The following is a 13,636-nucleotide window of genomic DNA, read 5'->3' on the forward strand; positions in this document are numbered from 1 at the left end:
TTTAGGGGGGACCTGTCCCCCCGCTTCCGCCGCCTATGACCAGAACTAAATCTGCGGCACTTCTATTACGGCACCAACCATCTATCTATTTGTGTTCTGAAGTCTCTGGATAAGAATAGCTATATCCGATCATCTAGCAAACCCTGCTTTATCCATGGACGAGGTGAAATCCTTTCAGGAATAGGAGACAAACCGTTTCATCTTCGGACTTTCCAGTTAAGTATGGAATCTCCAGGCTGCGGGGGGGGGGGTGAGAAATGAGAAGTCATTTGTTACATCTAGTTAACACTTCCAGTGTACCTCATATTCTCTTGTAAAATGTCTTCTTCCCATATGCCTATTATCGTGTACTGATTTAAAAAGCGAAGCACGGGGTGGGGGGGGGGGCTGAATATAAAAAAAATAAATGTACTGTAGTCACAAAAAGGTCAAGCAATGCTTTGCAGGATCATTTTCATATTTTAAAAATATTTCATTTATAATCTTCAAGTCAGTGAGCATCTATCCACATCCTTCAATGCCATGATTCCATTTACTCATATAAATGTCCCCATATAGTGCATATAGGCTACAAGCTACACTGCCGTGTTCAAACCATTGTGAAAAATCATTGTTCCAAAAATAAGTATATCGGTGTAAACAATTGTATCAAAAATAAAGAAAGGAAAAATAAAAAGCAACCCTAAGTGGAAAATTGTAAAAGAATAAAAACTACTGACTTGCTTCATGATAACTCCCATGCAGTTACACCTCTTTTTTTGAAGTCCACCAAGAGATTCTACCCTCGTTCCAATGCCATCTAAAATTTTGTAGACAGTTTCCTTGTTGATGTGAATATCACACTCGAATCTTTACAACAAAACGTTCATAATTATGAAGGTAAAAATAATTGTATGGTAATGAAAGACAATCCAAATATAATATTTTATATGTTAGAAATTTCAGCAAATATTGGAGTTAAATACATTACATCCTGATTAGTCTGTTTGAAAGTTAGCCGATTTGTGATTGGTTGACTTGAGGAGTTCTATGATTTATTAATTAATAAATCCTTTTAATGAGATCAAGGCTGAGGATAATTCACAAAAACGACACTGAAACCGGCACTGAAAACATAATTATTTCAGTTACCAGAAAGTCATTCAGATTATATCAATCATATTCAAATCATATCAGAAATATGATATTTACTGGAATTTATATGCATCGTGTGTTTGGTGAGCCTTTACCAATACAGTTCCTAGATGACAATTTATACCACCTTCTTAAAATGGAAAAAAAAATAAAAATAAAACGTGACATAAAACGCTGGATTGTAGTGAACCCTTGGGCTTTATCCATTACTTGTTGAAAGTTTCTGCGTCTCTTTGTGAGTACTATGTACCAGATCAGTGTTAAAGTTCAATAGAAATAAAATTAACCTTAGTCGTTTGAAAGATTTAATGCCCTTGCAGAATTCTACAATGTCGATCAAGCTCTCGGCATATTCCATCTTGATCTCAACCATACACAAGGTCTCAAGCTGCGTCGCTTTCTGTTGGATTGTACTCCCAAACTTCTCGCATGTTGACTTTGACACAGTCGATCCATTGGTGTTGAGTAGCCCATTGATCTCTATCCATCGAAGCGTGTGGCCCATCTCAATAAGACTGTGCGTGATCCAGTCTAAGGCCTGGTCTAGGTTGTCCTCATTCCCAATCCAAATCTCGACATCTTCCACAGCTGGAAGGCCCTGGGTATTTATGGAAACAAATAAATTTTAGATATTTTTTTTAATGTGGGGATGATAAAACATATTAATATTGTTGACCTGTTTTATTTTACCTTTAACTCTTAATGAATCCATAATCAAGATTTATTCTGTCTGTTTCCTATATGCATGGACTTATTAGAAATGGACACTCATCGAATAGTTAACGAATTCACTACCATGTGAACGTCATTGTGCTCTGATAGCATTCTCTTAATATTTTCTGCTTACCGTGTTACGCCGTCAAATAGGCCATGAGTCGAAGCAGTTTATATGATTATACATTGATATTGCATAAACTGTATGTGCAGAAGATGATGAATCACTTAAAACTCCTGGAAAATCGAAGTGCATTTGGCAATTTTAGTTCTATGTGTTTTATTTGGGAAAATTTATGCATATTTTAAGAAAGAGGCAATATTGTGATTAATAGTCTGTTATTCATAAGCCAATTTTCCTCCTAATATTCCAGAGATACATGACTCATATCGTGTATAGAGAGCGTTTATCTCTTAATGTCATTGAGGATATGTGTGTGCGGATCAAATAGTAACGTAATTTATGTCACAAAATCGTCTGCTTCTTAGCTTTGCTGCTTCAAATCTAAAGCATGTTGATTGAAAAGTATTTTCTGACAGCACAGGGCATCAGCCAACCATGGACCTATGAGCCAACAAAACCAAAACCAGGAAAGCTGTGCCTTTGTAGATGATCAGCTACGGCTTGGTAGTCGCTATATTGTCAAATATGTTGCGGCGGATCTCGTTCGAGCAAAGAAAATAATAATAGCGTTGAATGCTCTTCTCTAACTGGTCCATGATGTGTCTTGAAATATAGTAGTTAAAAGCACAGAGGCATTGCATGCTGAAATAAAAACTTTTTGTGCAGGTTTTGTTCTGGGTTTTTGTATGCGTTATCATATAGAGTCGTGAATTGTGGTACATTGAGTCCTCTCAAAAGAGATTGATTAAAAAATCGTATCGAAACCCCCGCGCCGATTCGTTTTTTTTTTATTTACCCTTGTGAGATGATTGAACGTCTCCTCTTGAAGGGACCAAGCCTCTAATCGACGCACGGATCGGAGGGGTGGGAGAAGCTTACCATTCTCTACATTTATGGAGGAGCTGTTCAAATACAAGCTGCAGAGGTTGTCAAATGATGATAGACAAGACCAAAGTCGGGTTGTCATGGTGACCGAAAGATTTGTGCTGCACAAAGCAACGGATGTGATCTGAAATTTGAAAAGATTGGGGTGAAACTAGAAGTTAACTCGAGTTGCATAAATAGAAAGTAATGCAGTCGTTTCGCAAAATAGAATATAAATGTGATCATTAGTATAAGCTTTTTATTTCAAATGCTTTATCATTCAAATTCGTATAATCTATAGGAAGGCATGCTTTTCATATCTATATCCAATCCCTATATCCCTTGCCTGACCTGTGTGTAATTTTTGTTTTAATTATTCGTCGCAAGACGCCTTGGTAGAATTATTATGTTCATTTTTCCTGGTTATAATTAATAATCAATATTTAGTTATTTAATTTCACATTTTTTTTCAATCAAGAATTATACAGTTACGAAATAATAATCTCTACAATATAGATGAAGATTTGTAAATTTGAGTAAATTAAACTTTATTACCGCTCTATTGGCTACCTGTGGTAGCCTTTCCAAACCAGTCATCATCATATCAGTAAGAGGATAGAGATCAACTTTGCCATCCCAGAAACACTTTCTCAAGGCGCTGGCCACACTGTCATCTACATAAGATCTATCTGCTTCCAAGAGACAGCGCAACACCAAACGGCATTTATAGTAGAGAACGAAGTCCTTAACCTGATTGGCAATGTGTCTAAAGACGGACAGACAGGCTGGTCTGTTAGCACCTGCAATGAAGCAAAGTACATTCTCCAGTTCTAGGGTTTTAGCTACTGTGTTGACTTCTTTGGCCAACAACGAGTCAAGTTTTGATGGGCTTCTGAACTTGATGTAACGACTCTCTCGGGTGATGCCTAGTCGTCGCATGTAAATACTCGCACAATATTCCTGCTGAAGTTTGTGAAAGAATTCAACCGTTGTCTTTGACGTTTGGCGATTTACCAGATGTTTAATGGGAATTTTGGAAGCAGAAAGGATTCCTAGCTTAATGCCTATTTTGTAAGCATCAGGATAATGTTTGAAATCTTCTACTTGAAAAACAAGCTTCTTGCTATCACTTCGAAGTCCATCAAATGCAAATTTACCCAAATCATATAGAATATCTTCAAGTTTTGCCTCGCTTGGTAAGAGTGATGGAACCTCTTTAGCTAATGCGTGTTGAAGCAAGAATTGGTTTATGCTATCAAACAGACTTGTCAGTGAATGAGCGTTAGATAAAGCTTCCACTTCGTATAAGTGACACACCATAGTACAGAACAATGGGACTTTGATCAAGCTTTCCAGAAACTTATTATTGCCGATATACTTGATGAGTTCTCTACCACCGTTGGAACTTGATCTTGCTTGAAAATACCGTCTGATAAACTGTACGGATGAATCTGAGCTAAACCCTTCGATGGACATCTTGGTGTATATCCTTGACAGTTCCCCTTGGCTAAAATCTCCCTCCAGGTATGGTCGAGTGGTAACGAGAACTCTGCAGTTCTTCAGCCTATTGTTCCTGAGAACTTTCGTCAGACTCGTGATTGTCGACTTGACACTTCCTTTGAACTCATCATATCCATCAAATATGAGAGCGCATGACTCTTGATGCATCTCAAGAAAGTTTTCTATTAATTCCGAAGTAACACCAAAAGTTTCACCTAAGAGCTGTGAGATGATGGTTTCACCCAAAGACATAGATTCCTCAACCTCCCTGAATTTTAAAACGAAGAGTGCTTTCAAACCTTTCATGGGTGATCCATCGATTTGGTGCAACCAATCATATGCCAATTTTGCGACTGCACATGTCTTACCATGACCACCGGGTGCCGTTAAAATAATACGTTTAGGGAATTGGCCATCGATTTGAGTTCCAAAGATGCCATTAACCGAACCTTTCAATGGTGTCTTCTGAAACTGCCCCGTACTTCGGTCAAACTTAACAAGATTGATATCCGTAAATAAATGTTTCAGATCTGCGAAGTCATTTGGGTCCCAAGGCCTACGTTGAATTTGACAAAGGACAGTCTTGTATTGGTCTTTCAGTACTTTACGGAGGTAGTTGAAGGAAAGCATTGGTTGGGATGGTATCGGCTTGGGGTCTGAAGTGAGGGTAAAAGAAAAAAATGTTAGTACAATTTGCCATAAAAATGATTTAGTGAAGAATACCATCTGGCTTATTAATATGAATCGAAAATAAGAGAATTCACAGGAACATCCAACAAAACAAATAATTGGACAGAAAAAAAACTATTGTTTTTAAAATAATCAATAAAAATAAGCCCCGACCCCTCTTCCACATTCGGCAAATCATGGGAAATTTCAAGAGTCTAACCTGTTGTATGCTTTATCTCCCCAAGGTATTCGTCAGCCAATGCAACCAATTCGGCGTCGCAGAGACACTTCCTCAGTGTATCTGGTTGGTCTGAGGGTGACACCTTTTGACGCCAAGCAAATAGCATAGACCTTGTTCCTGCACAAGTCACCTGATAACCTTTCCGGTTGGTGGCCATAAAACGATTGATTTCGGCTTGTTTGAAACCAAGTTTTCGCCCAAGTATCTCAGCATCTTCTTCTGTCTCGATGTCACTTGCTAGGCTAGCTAGGAAGTCATCACCCAGTTGGAGGGAGCTTTTCGTCATAACTGACGATAAAGAACGAGAAAAAATGTTGTTTATAAGCTCCTATTTACATAAAATTCATGGAAAATTGAATGGATAATTTCCATATTGATAATACCTTAAACATGTTAAAACCAATCAAATATTACTTGCAACTGCTTTTGTTCTCCCCGGATAGTTGGATCTGGAGGTTGCCAAGCTCTACAAGAAAATAGTTTTTGTCAAGTGAAGGAGCTAGATCTAAGGTTCTCATGATTATATTTTTATTTTTTTATTTTGTATTATTATAATTGTTCGAGTTCAATAAATAAAGAATCGCACTCGGTTTTAATAAGGGTTATGTTTTGCATTCTGAAAAGGCGAAAAATTTATGAACATACATACCAACATCGCCTCCTTTGGAATATTTACGGTTAGAAGTTAGGGATTGGGCTGGGGTTAAGGTTCGGGTTATGGTTATGGTTAATCTTAGGGTAATGTTTAGGGTGAGGGTTAGGGTAATGGGGTTGGAGGGATAGAGTTAGGATTAGCGGTTTTACCTCTTGTCATTATCTCCTCTACTTTTTTTTTTTACCTCTGCCATTATTACATCTGCCATTTTTCCCCTCTGCCATCTCCGGTGCCACCTCTTGTACCTGGCGCCGATTGGTTTAGGGTATCAAAAATATGCAGCCTATTGAACTTTGCTCCTATCTTACAATGCAACCTATTTGCACACGAAATAGTGACGTATACTCGTTTCCAAAGTCAACCACATGCCGTGATTTTTCATAATGCATATGAATTTTCATTATGCTTTGATAATAAGAAGCTGCCTTTCTCCTAACCTATATACAAATAAAAATTTGACACAGTTGAAGGGTTAAATCAAGCATGAGTTAATTCGCAAGCCCCCCACTCACTCTTTGTTATTCTTAATACTTAATGTAGGCCTATCAGCATGATCAGTGGATAAAATAAATATCAAATGCTGTATACATGTATTTAAATAAATATGCACACAATTTCCGGTGTTTTATTCTAGTTTCAGTATCATTATCAATTAAGTTATTATATATCAAAGTGGTTTACATAGTAAATAAAACAAATGATTTGGGAAAGAGGATATTGAACACGCTTACCCAGCTTCCTTTCCGACATTTTTTTTTCTGTGACATTATTTTACTCCGGTCTTCATATTTATCTAAGGGGGCTTACAGACTAGAGTCAAGAATGTAAACGGTTAATTTACTTTTGGAGGTTAGAGTTCATGTCTGACTCATCGTGAAAATATTCAATCGGGGCAATCGTCTCTGGAACAAAATATGGAACTTACCCATCATTCTAGGTTATAGGTCTAGATTAATGTAGGCCTATTTGATTTTTATTCTAAAATATTAATTTTTCCCTTTACCTTTTCTCTTTAATTTTTCCTTCCACATTGTCTTGCCTTTCAACAGCCTGCAGAGTGGATGTGAAGTAGGCCTAAATACGATATGAATATCGATATTCGCCAGACATTGCACGGATATTATTGGATATTTAATCCGTTTACCGTCATATATATAGCCACGAGTCACATTGCATAGGCTTATATTACTGGACAGTTCAAAATTGTCTTTCAAAGAAATTATCTATCCCTGGTGAGATTTATTTTTCACCTGAAGTCCTTTCAATAAATAAAGGACATTTCTGATAAAAACAGCCCGGAAAAACAGTAGGCCTAGCTACCACTTTATGTGTAAATCTCATGTGAGTATTGATTTTACCCTTTACAATATGTAAATATATAGGCAAACACTATAAGCATGATAAGGTTATCGTAAATCGTGTCGATGGTCGGTAATGATAATCACAATAAAACAAATTTTACGAAACTGCCTATAAATATTATTACTCACCGATTTTGATGATGATTCCTTTGTATGCAAGCACCAGTGGAATGAGCCCAGGTTGGTATATCATGAACTACAGCTGCTGATATTTTGTCTGCAAGCAAAAGGCCAGTGTGGGGCACAAATACGTCAATTCGCTCAATGCATTCCTGGACAGGCGCATGTCAGGGCGTAACAGGGGTCGGTGGCCAGGGAGGGGGGGGGGCGGGGCAAGAGCTTTTTTATTTCGGCGGTCATATCATGGTATGAACAGGATTTTTTTTATGATTGTGGCCCGAGCATTAGGGCGAAGCTCAATGCGTGATAAGTACAAACAAAAGGGTGCAAAACCATGACGCGCGCAGCAAAATGTTACTTCATGTGCATGAGTCCCGAGGGAGCGAAGCGAGCGAGAAAAAAACCTTTTCATGAGAATCTACATTTGAAATTGATTATGACACGTTGTTCAAAAAATAGCATCATAACTTACATCTTTCCTTTCCTTTTCTGTCATCTTTTCTTTTTTTTTTCTCGGTCGTAGAACTTTTTGGGGCAAGTGCTATGCGCGGATCGGGTCCGGGCTAATGGCGGCACCAGGATTTTTAACTCGAGGGAGGCAAAAGAACCTTTTTATTGGGGGGATACACAAATATTTTGCCTATTTCTCAAAATCGCGCAAGAAGCGCGAGCTGGTTTTTTTTTATGTAGACCCTAACAAGAAAAGGGACCTGTTGAGGACAAGCTGTTTGCATTGGGTCATGAACAGATGAAGATGATATCTCACAAAATGAATGTGAGCGACGAAGAGCGAGCTGAGATTATGACTGGACGTTCTAATTAAGCGCTTTTTGTAATCATGAACAGAATGAATGGATGGCTACCTAATTCATAAACAACTGATGCGCGCGAGCTGATTTTTTAAAATTTAATTTATAAAACGAATAATGACAACTCTAATCGCGAGAAGCACATTGGATATTCAAGCCCCAAGTGTACAGATAATTTACTTTTCTCAGTGAACAGTTGCTGCGAGCAGGTAGCGCGAGCGACATTTTGAATTTTATATAATGACCTGAAAGATAAAAAAAAATTGTTTGGAGCTAACAGTGAATGGATGAGAAAATTTTAAAGAATGAAAAAGCTGTTTTTTAGCACTTTTTCAGCTTTAGTAGGATGTAGGATGCTTATGACAATATTTACTATACATTTTTTTCTTCACAATTTCGGGGGTGGGGCCAACTCGATCACAATCATGTCCCATGCCTCCCCACTTAGTGCCGCCACCGGTCTGGGGTGGAGGCCCTGGACCCTCGTCAGGGGCGGATCCAGCTTTCGCCAATAGGGGGGGGGGGCAAAAAATATTTTGATCAACATTTTTCTCGATTGGCCGCTACAATTTGGCTTTTTTTGGGGGGGTGGTTTTTCGGTTACAGCCCGATAGACCGCGGGTCCGTTAGACCGCGGGTCCGATAGACCGCGGGTCCGTTAGACCGCGGGTCCGATAGACCGCGGGTCCGATAGACCGCGGGCCCGATAGACCGCGGGTCCGATAGTCCGCGGTGTGTGTAAAATTATGATCAGGACAATATAGTGAAATCCATGTCATCAAGAGGTCAAAAGGTCATTGATACGAGTCCATGGGGTTCTATAACGATGACCCACAGGACAATCGCCCCCTGACATCTACTTCAAGGAAAATATTATCTCCATATTTTTTATCGTCGGGGACTGTATACCCCCCCCCCCGGAAATATGCCCTCTAGACGCCATATGGAGCCTCTAAAATGCCATCGACTTGACGACATGGCGAGATACTTTATCTCGCCATGTCGACTAAATAAGCTTATTACATGTATGTCCGCATGGCGAGATACGTTATCCTGCCAAGTCAGTCCACTTATAAAAAGTTATATGTCAGCATGGCGAGATATTGTATCTTGCCAAGTCGACTTAACTATATTACATGTCAACATGGCGATATGTCGGGATTCTTGCCGGGACTTGTACACTTCATATCTCGCCATGTGGACATATCGACTTGACGAGATATAATACATCGCTATGTCGAAATAATAAGCTTATTAATTACTTAGGCGGCGGAAGCGGGGGGGGGGCTTTCCCCCTAAATATGAGGTGGGAGGACTGCCCCCCCCTAAATTTTAAGTTGAGAACCTTTTTTGGTGTCAATTTCTTTTCTACCCCCCCCCTAAATTGAGGTAGACCACATTAAGATATTTTTGCCCCCCCCATAATTTTGGTTGATAACCTTCTTTTTTTTCCTTGTCAAAATGTTTTGGTGGTCCCTCCTAAAATTTTGGTTGATTTGCTTGTCAATTTTTTACCTGTGTCCATCCCAAAATTTCAGGTGGATCCCCTTAAATATTTTGCCTTCGGCCGCCAATGATTAATTAAGACATGGTAAGATAAAGTACCACACCATGTCGTCACGTTAAGGCATTTTCACAATTATTATTTTCATAATCTGGGGTAATTGTCTGGAGAGTAAATTTCCGGGGGAGGGGGTAACAGTCCCCGGCGGTAAAAAATATGGGGTTAATATTTTCCTTGAAGTAGTTGTCAGGGGGTGATTGCCCCTAATTGGCTTATTGTTATAGAACCCAGGCGCGGATCCAGGATTTCAAGGGGAGGGAGGGGGAGCAAATTTGACCTGATGATTGGCGCTCATGTGTACTTTTCGAAAAATGGCGCCCACTCCCTCCCGGCCAGGCTAACTTAAATTATCTTATAATCACATACAAAAAATAAAGACCACTTTTTAATGTGTTCTCGAAAAAAATCCATGAATACATAAATACCAAAAGGTAGGGGGACACAGGGGCGGTTCCAGCCTTCGCCAATAGGGGGAGGGTGGGGCGGAAATTTGTTTCAACCATATTTTCCCCGGCCGATCGGCAGCTCGAAGATAATTTTTGTTTGTTTCTTTGAAGGGGTAGTCCTCATTAGTCACTTCTTGGCTTTATTCTTATAGTTTTCTTATAAATTAATACATAATATCATAATCCTCATTTATATGATGCGAGCGCGAAGCGCGAGCTAATTTTGGGGGAAATTTTATGTATTTTTTCCTAAAATTTGAACTGATTCTGGACAATGTTTGTTATCCTGAAAAAGACATGTATGCAACTTAATAATCACTACGAACGCAAAGCGCAAGGGGAAACGAACTGATGAAAAAGATACCTGTTAAAATAGCATTTAAAAAAAATCAAATAATGCGAGCGCGAAGCGCGAGCTGAATCTTTTTGAAATTTTCACCCAAAGAAAGGAAATTCTAAGCACTTTTTAACTCAAGCAGAATAGGTATATGAGTAAACAATTAAAGCAAGCGCGAAGCGCGAGCGGAAAATTTCTAGATTTAGTCCTATAATATTTACTGAACGAGACACTCTATTCATGATTTGTAAATCCTCAAAAATATGAGTATTAATAATAAGAGCGCAAATCGCGGCAAAAAAAATTATACGTTTTAAACTGGTACCTGTTAAGGACTGCTTGCCCTTAGCCATGAAGGCGTCACATAATTCAACAATCAAAAATTGCGAGCGCGAAGCGCGAGCTGAACATTTTTGAATTTTTTTAAAGAATGGAAAATTTCAATCAGTTTTTGTAATCGTGAACAGGATAGCTATGTAATTTAACGATTGATGCGAGCGCGAAGCGCGAGCAGAAAAAAAAATCGAGATTTAGACCTAAAAGTGGGCCACTCTGTTCATGTTTTGTAAATCATCAAAATGATGAGTAATATGGGGTCTTCCTTCCTTAATAATGCGAGCACAAAGCGCGAGCAGAAAAATTTTGATATTGTGATCTGAAACTGGATAATGATTTAAAGTAGAGAACAAGTTGGGTATCTGAATAAACATTTTTTTTTCTCATTAAATTATCAATATTTCAATCTGTGTGATTCATCTTCCATCCTTCCTCTTTCTTTTGTATGCCTTTTCCCTTTCACCTTTTCTCTTATTTCTCCCCTCCTTAACTTCAGTATCTTCTCCCCGCCTTTCCTTCTTCACCTATTTTTCTCCTCCATCTACGTGCATATTCTTTATTACCTTTCTCTGAATTCATATATTTGTTTTCAAACTGATCTCGTATTATACATCTAAATTGTGTTTAAAATGTATTACTTTCATGAAATTACGAACGTATGATTATGTGATATATTTTTCTTAACTAATATTTTTATTTACTTTGTTTGGATTATTATGATTATGTAATGCCTCTTTTGTAAACTTACCTTTGTAAACTCATCGCAATTCGACTTTGTCGCAATGATGTTTTTTTATCAATAAACCAGTTATCTATCTATCTAACATGCGCGAGCATGTTTCATATTTAGACCTAGAATCTAGGCATTCTAAATACAACTTTAATCATGAAAATCATGAAACTTTGATAGTCAGATCTGAAAAAAGAGTCAATTTCAGCTTTATATTTCTATAGCACTTTGTAGAAAAATTGTAAGGTGGATATGGATCGCATTTAAAAAAGAGCTGATATTATTATTACTTTGAGTTTTGACATAGGAACGGAACATCATTACGACATGCCATCATATGAAAATGATGACTATCTTCCTATTCATCTTGCTAAGCGCGAGATGAAACAAAGGGACAATTTAATTATTAAATTGATATCTTATTTATAAATGCCTATATCTGATGATATCATGGCATAAAAACTGGACATTTCACTTTTGTGATTATGAATAGGATGCATCAGATTATATCTTTAACCATTGATGCGAGCGCAAGTCGCGAGCTATACTTTTTGATAAACTGTCATGAAAAGGGGATTTTAAGTAGTTTGTTGTATAAACAATATTGAAACATTTATATAACTCGCCAATCAAAATGCAAGCATACAGCGCTCTAGCTGATATGCCTTAACAATCAGACCAGAAAAGGGATATTTTGAAAACTTTATGGAATACTAGAAAATATAGGTACCTGATAAATCAAAATTTGCGAGCGCGTAGCGCAAGCAGCAAATGTTAACATTCAAACCATAAAATTGACATTTTTACAGAGCACTTTGTAAAAACCAGTTTGTAAATTACACCAAAAAAATGAAAGTTCGATTTCCGAGGTGAAATATGTGTTGTATATTGACTTCCAAACTTGATATTCGATCTCCATATTGAACAAGGTATGCAAATTACCTAATAGGCAATGTGAGCGCGAGCGAAAGTTTTATACAGTTGCACGAAAGATTCTTTTTATTTTCCAAGTCTTCCCCTCATCTTATTTTATGCCTTCGTCGTCCTTCTTTTCCTTTTCTCCTCTCTTTTCCCTCCTTTTTCCTTCTTTCTTTCCTTTTTTTTTTCTTTTTTTGCTCCGCCAAGAGGGGGGAGGGGGAGCTCGGCCCCCTGGATCCGCCTATGGGGACAAGGGGCGGGAAAATATGACAAGCAAAAAAAAAGGTTATCATCGCCAAAGTGAGGTCATCTCGTCCCAAAATACATGTTTTATTTCGATTTCGATTTATGTATTTCTATGATTATCAAAGACCAAAATAGTAGGGAAACATTTGATATTGTGTCCCCCTACTATTTTGAGTAGGTGGGACACGTCCCCCCTGTCCCCCCTGTCCCCTGGAATTTCCGCCAATGATGTAATATCAATGGGAGCGCGAAGCACGAGTGATTTTGGGGGGTTTCAATTTGGTTTAACTTCTCACCAGAGTAGGCCCTACGAGAATATTGTGAACGGGAGCTGTAGTTTCTGTACTGTTGTTTTAGTATACCCTTCAATATTATTAATGATAACCTCTAGGAAATATGCAATCTCGACTAATTATCCTCATCAGTGGCGTATTAATTCAGCATGGGTGCAGGGGGGGGGGGCGAGGGCACGAAGAAAAATAAATAAATGAAATGGGGGGGGGGTAGACGTTAAAGAAAATCTGAGATTTTATTCTTGAAAAATACATTGAGATATATCTCACAAGGCCTAAATAAATAATGAGAACGCGAAGCGCGATCTGATTTTTTTTTATAGAATTTTCCTGTATTTTATCCTGAAAGCCTAAGTCAGGGGCGGACCCAGCTTCCGCCAATAGGGGGAGGGGCCATTTATTTCACCCATACTTTCCCCGATCGGCCGCTCAAAGTTGATTTGTCCAAGTGCCGTAATGAGCCAATAATTTCGAGGGGGCTTGATATGGCGTATCGCATAAAATTAATAAGAAGTTGGCAGTGAGCGAAGCGAGCAAGCAAATATGTTGACACTTTTATTACAAAAATACAAGGT

At 38.3% G+C, this 13,636-nt stretch overlaps 1 protein-coding gene across 1 annotated transcript; it reads right to left on the reverse strand.

The window, feature by feature from the left end:
- On the reverse strand, nt 1–7,536 carry LOC121413795. The gene is made up of 7 exons (XM_041606753.1): nt 7,392–7,536; nt 5,226–5,534; nt 3,392–4,992; nt 2,769–2,981; nt 1,422–1,732; nt 720–849; nt 1–236 (listed from the first exon to the last, which is right to left on the reverse strand). Exons 1-7 carry the CDS (start codon nt 7,453–7,455, stop codon nt 198–200), a joined length of 2,667 nt encoding a protein of 888 aa, XP_041462687.1. The 5' UTR covers nt 7,456–7,536; the 3' UTR covers nt 1–197.
- Between the last annotated feature and the right edge of the window lie 6,100 nt (nt 7,537–13,636).

The sequence above is a fragment of the Lytechinus variegatus genome, chromosome 1, assembly GCF_018143015.1.
Source record: "Lytechinus variegatus isolate NC3 chromosome 1, Lvar_3.0, whole genome shotgun sequence".
NCBI classification, from domain to species: Eukaryota; Metazoa; Echinodermata; class Echinoidea; order Temnopleuroida; family Toxopneustidae; genus Lytechinus; species Lytechinus variegatus.